At 42.1% G+C, this 5,809-nt stretch overlaps 1 protein-coding gene across 1 annotated transcript; it reads left to right on the forward strand.

Moving 5' to 3' along the window:
• Positions 1–1,050: 1,050 nt before the first annotated feature.
• Positions 1,051–5,068, forward strand: LOC114894550 (oncomodulin). Its single transcript, XM_029221342.1, has 4 exons — positions 1,051–2,381; positions 2,948–3,080; positions 3,515–3,624; positions 5,043–5,068. The coding sequence occupies exons 1-4, from the start codon at positions 2,321–2,323 to the stop codon at positions 5,066–5,068; spliced, it is 330 nt and encodes a 109-aa protein (XP_029077175.1). The 5' UTR covers positions 1,051–2,320.
• Positions 5,069–5,809: the final 741 nt, after the last annotated feature.

The following is a 5,809-nucleotide window of genomic DNA, read 5'->3' on the forward strand; positions in this document are numbered from 1 at the left end:
TAAAAAAATCACTGAATAATTCTGTTTGCAACATGGGATCAGTTTTGACTTTTAAAAAACTTGAATTCAGCCTCAAAAAAAGAAGGAAATCCTGTCATATGCTACCACACGGATGAAGATTGAGGGCATTTTGCTAAGTGAAAGAAACCAGTCACAGAAAGACAAATACTGCGCGATTCCACTTCTAAGGGGCATCTAAAGTAGTCTAACTCTTAGAGACAGAAAGTAGCATGGTGGTCGCCAGGGGCTCGGGGAGGGGAAATGGGGATTTCTTGTTCAATGGGTATAGAGATCGGTTTTGTCAGATGAAAAAGTTCTAGAGATTTGTTGTCCAACCATGTACATGTAGTTAACGCTACTATATGGTGTGTACACTTAAAAATGGGTAAGATGGTAAATTTTATGTTATGTGTTTTTTTACCACAAATTTAAAAAAAGAGTCTAGCACAGTGATGGCCACAGAGACTCTATATATGTTTGCTGAAAGTAAAAACAAACAAACAAACAAACCAACAAAAACAAATCATGAGGTCCCAAGTCCTGGCCTCATATATTTTCTGCAAATTTTACCTATGGGGTTGGGAATGGTTGGTTGTTTTCCTCCTTTTTGCCTTTTTAGTGTGTGCAATTTAAGATATAGCTGAGAGCAACATGGATGCAACTAGAGATTATCATACTAAGTGAAGTCAGAAAGAGAAAGACAAATACCATACGATATCATTTATATGTGGAATCTAAAATATGACACAAATGAACCTATCCACAAAACAGAAACAGGATCACGGACATAGAGAACAGACTTATGGTTGCCAAGGGGGAGGGGGCAGGGGGAGGGATGGAGTGGGAGGTTGGGATGAGCAGATGTAAGCTTTTATACGTAGAATGGATAACCAACGAGGTCCTACCGTATGGCACAGAGAACTAGATTCAGTATCCTATGATAAACCATGATGGAAAAGAATATTTTTAAAAAGAATGTATGTATGTGTATAACTGAGTCACTTTGCTGTTCAGCAGAAATTAACACAACATTGTAAGTCAACCGTACTTTAATAATAAAAAAAAAAAGACATAGTTGAGAAAAACCAAAGTCAAGACTTTTTTGGAAAGTCATCTAACCAGTGCCATCCCCTGGGCTGGACAAGTCCTTCGTATCCATGTGACACTGACTTCGAGTCTGTCAGGCCTAGACTGAGGTCGGCCTCACGTGTCCACAGTTTCAGAGGCTGACCACAGACCTGCCTCTGGCAGCAGCTTCTAACATCTGGGGGGCCTTTTTCAGTTTACAGAGCACCCCCAGATGTGTTTACTTCACTTCAACCACTGTCTCCTCTTTACCAGGCCTCTGGTGCCTTTACACTTTGCCAGCAGGGTTGGTTTGCAGAATCCAAACCTTCCTTAAGGCTTGTTGAGGTTTGTTTTTGAAAATTGGCTGTTCCCACCCACATTCCCTTGAGATATAAATAGAAAAAAAAAGAGGTTTAATTAGTAAAGCAAGACATCTGAGCTACGTCCACCTGATCCTTGAAAAGGAAATCTGAGAGGTTCTTACTATCGCTTTTTCAGTCCTATATAAGGTAGGTCAGTAAGGCAGCAAAACCGCATCTGTTTTTTTTTTTTTTTTTGGCTCTTTCAACTCTTTTCCCTGATTCTTCTTAGAGGAAAATCTAAAACGGTGAGTAGCTGGTGGACCTACCAGACCCCAGACTCTTCTTTCTTACACGCATTCATATTAGGTTGGTGCATGCTGTGCTCAGATTCTCTTTTCCCATGGAGTTGACACCTGGATGGATTTTGATCTCTGGTAAATGGGTTTTTTGATGTCTCTGATTCCCATCCTTCAGGACAGATAGCAACCCTTCCATATAAAGTCTGCAAGCAGCCCAAGCTCTATCCTTCCCTAAATGGAATTTGCAACACTGCATTTCTCTGGCTGGTGTGTTAAAATGCTATTGCATTTGTAACATGGTTTACTTCTGAATGGTTTGTAGATGCCTATGTAAGTGGTCGATGATGTAATTATAATTTTTACAAGAAAACAGAATCGAATTGTTCTTCAGGTTGTATTTTTAAATTTCATCTTTAACTCCATTCAGGAGAGGGCACTGAGACACAGGGGACTGGGATCTTCTTGATATTTGGTTTTTATTTGGATATTCTGTCCCAGCTCTTAATACAATACTATGCTTATCACATTTTAAAATTTTTCAACAAATTTGCATTTTCTGTGGGCCTGGGGGGGGGTTGTGGTCCCCCCAGACGTGCATGTTTCTGCTTGCCATTCACCACATCTTGTTTATTCTGTGTGAACAGGTGGAAAATGAGCATCACAGATGTCCTTAGTGCTGATGACATTGCAGCAGCCCTGCAGGAGTGCCAAGGTAAAGTGGAAACAAGGCAGGGGTGGGTTTCTCTCACGTACCTCTACCTCCCGAAAAGCTACAAAAATTAAAATGTGAACTTTGCTGAAAATTCATGGGATCAGAGAAAAACTTATTAACTAGATAACTACAATGATAAAAATATGAGATCTGAACATACGATCACATTTCTGTAAGGTGAAAGAAACTTACTAAATATGAAAAAAAGGAATTGGTGGATGCCATGTAGCCTGTTTGAATCCCATGATTGCACTTCTCCCACCAACTAGACCAGTGATGCTGGCATCTTGGATACACAGCCAGTAAAAAGAGCAGGGGGAGGCACAGAGGAGAGGAGGCGAGAGAAGGGGAGACGGACAAAGTCAAGTGGAGAGGGAAAGCTGGGAAGGGGGAAAGGAGATGAGAGCACAAAGCCATCCAGTCTTGGCTGACTCAAAATCTCGGTCCCTGTAGCTCAATGCTATTATGAAAAGTAGTATTTTTAATAACCTATGTTTTCAGCACTTTGGCCCAAAGACAGAATGCAATCCAGTGAGCATCAGAATAACCCATTCTCTGTTCTTCAGACCCGGATACTTTTGAACCCCAAAAATTCTTCCAGACATCGGGCCTCGCCAAGATGTCAGCCAGTCAGGTGAAGGACGTTTTTCGTTTCATAGACAACGACCAGAGTGGGTACCTGGATGAAGAAGAGCTGAAGTAAGCTTTGTCCTAAGCCCGTCTGGCACCCCAACATTGCTAGCTGGGGCTGGGGTGTAGTGGGGGCCAGCCTCCTAAGTATCCTTCAGTGTCCAGCCATGAGCAGATCCTCATGAAAGGGAAGAACATGAGTCGGTGGACCACATATCTACCCACGCAAAACACTAAACATGGGCACCAAAGACTGTGGGTGCAAAAATTCATTAGTCTTAGAGGTTTTCTTGGGCAAACGGACTTATAACAAAATCCTGGAAAGATGTTTTAAAACAAAATGCCCACCGTTAGTCTCTACAATGAAGGAAACCTTTGCCTGCTAAGGTCTTGACTGATCATTGCAACTGTTGGAACAGACGGTTTGCTTCAAGAGGAAGGGGTAAGCATAGAGATGTGCATGGGTTTTCAACACAGTCCCCTCAATCTTTATTATCCTGTAGGTTTTTCCTCCAGAAGTTTGAGAGTGGTGCTAGAGAACTGACCGAGTCAGAAACCAAGTCCTTGATGGCGGCTGCAGATAATGACGGAGACGGGAAAATTGGGGCTGATGGTACGTTCACACCTGTACACGGCATAAGAGACTTTAGCGCAGGCAGCATCCGGGGCAGGGAGCTTAGGCCACGAGATCAGACAGATATGGGTTAAAATCCCCCTTTCTTAACCTTCCTGAGCCTCAGTCTTCTCATCTGCAAAATAGAACTAAAGTGAGGATGCAAATGATGTATGTCAAGACTCTGGCATGATGCCTGGGGATGTACCATAGAAGTTGGTCCCACTGGTCACTGTCTATGAACCAGAAAATACTCTTCACCTGACCAGGATACTAGCTACTTTCCTGGCCAATTATTTGCCAGACACCCTAATGCACCCTGAAAATAATGTAAGGAATCTCCACCAGTGGGATGTGAGTCTCTCTGAATAAGGGAAGGACTGACATTCTCAAGTATGTCACATAGTAAAGGGTCTACTGACTTGAGTAGGAAAGCCTCTTAGCTTTCAAGGGTTTAAACAAATACATTTTATTGGCAGTAGCCCGAAATATTAGAGAACAAATAAATCAACCATCATTTATGCAGTCTTTTGTATGCAGAGCCTTATATTCAAATTTTAGCATAACTGCATGACTGTAGGATTATGTTTATCTGATTTTGTCATGTTGTTTACATGATTTTCACCTACTTTGTGCATGTCAGCTCAGGAGAACTTACATGTGGTTCTTATGGTGGTACAAATTAAAATGTAAAACTGCTACTTTAGACCCTCATTTTAAAAATCTATTCAAGATGATACCACTATAACTTACTACATGGGACTTAACGCACCTTGTATAGATAGGTCAGAAAAATAACTTAGGTAAGGGAAAGTTGATTTATTTAAACCTAACCATGAAAGACTTCCAAATAAGCAAAGCTTACCGATAAATATAAAGCAAATACCCAGTTTTCAATTTCAGTCTGTAGCATCCACACCTTATTACTATTATCTTTTAGTAATATAAATTTGGGGGGGTAAGGTTAGGGTTCAGTAAAGAAAAGTTAGTTCAAAGTCCCGCTCTATTAAATGTTTCCTAAATATGCAATACATAGCTACTTAATAGAAAAAGAAAACCTCCCATTTCTGTCCTGAATTGACCAGACAAAAGGTTGAGTGAGCACAGATTGTGATGGGCCACTATACTGAATTCACTCATTGTCAGAGAGAAATAACTGGGTTGGCAAATTCTAACACAAGGAGCTCTATCGAAAAGCTAAAGATGTTTGTTAGATTAGGCAGGAAGATGGAATGCTGCAGTGTCAGGACCGGTGGGCAGTGACACCTTTTCTTCCTTTTGTGCCCTTGGAGGGGGCCATGCCCATCATCTGACAATCTGCTTCGTTCCCTTTCCTCTTCAGAACTCTCATTGGCCATAGCAAGTCTGTAAAGTACCAAGCCATCCTGGCTGACCCGTTCTCACCTCTTCTGTTCTAGAATTCCAGGAAATGGTACATTCTTAAAGGGCCCAGACTATGGAGATAGAATCAGCTGGAAGGCCTCCAAAGCCCCAGGAACTGGGACACCCCGCATCCTCCCCCTAATTTATTTATTAATTTCCCCCGAAATGCTTCTGCAATTTGCCCATTGTTTTAGTGAGGTCATAAGACAGTCATCCGTGACTTTTTGGTGGTGGGTATGCCCTGATGACTCCTGTAAGATCCTCAGCAGACAAAAAATGCCTTTTAAAAAAATCATCCAATAAAGACACCTTTCTCATCATCTACTGATGTGTGGGTGTGGTTTTTTTTCCTCCGAGAGGTAGAGGGATGAAAGTAGTTTGGAGACCGAAGACTTTTAGGAAGAATTCTGGTCTTACCGGGCGTCAGGCTAGGGTTTTCTCAGCGATTTATCTGAGTCTGAAATGCCTATGGAGAGATTTTAGCCAGCAGAAAGTCATGCTTGCTTATGTGTTTTCTCCTACTGGGTGTTAGATTGCCATAAGCGAGATTTAAGTTAAAGCAAATAGTACAAGACAGGAAAAAGTGCGAGGCTACCTTGGCCCTAAAGCTAAGGAGACTTGCTATGCTGGTTGAGACAGGCAGACATATTTTGAAGCTTTTTTTTTTTTTCTTAGAAAAACAAGCTATCAGACACTTGCCGGCTCTGACCCATTCTCCTGTCTCCCCCCTCCCCCTCCCTTTCCCCTCCCCCTTTCCCTCCCCCTCCCTTTCCCCTCCCCCTTTCCCTCCCCCTCCCTTTCC

The sequence above is a fragment of the Monodon monoceros genome, unplaced genomic scaffold (assembly GCF_005190385.1).
Source record: "Monodon monoceros isolate NGI ecotype Baffin Bay Population unplaced genomic scaffold, NGI_Narwhal_1 Super_Scaffold_13, whole genome shotgun sequence".
NCBI lineage: Eukaryota > Metazoa > Chordata > Mammalia > Artiodactyla > Monodontidae > Monodon > Monodon monoceros.

Bases quoted from the DNA above. Each gene is read 5' to 3' on its own strand.
- LOC114894550 (XM_029221342.1), top strand. From the start codon at position 2,321: ATGAGCATCACAGATGTCCTTAGTGCTGATGACATTGCAGCAGCCCTG. The intron at 3,081-3,514 runs GTAAGCTTTGTC...ATTATCCTGTAG, and splicing joins CTGGATGAAGAAGAGCTGAA to GTTTTTCCTCCAGAAGTTTG. The intron at 3,625-5,042 runs GTACGTTCACAC...CTTCTGTTCTAG, and splicing joins CGGGAAAATTGGGGCTGATG to AATTCCAGGAAATGGTACAT.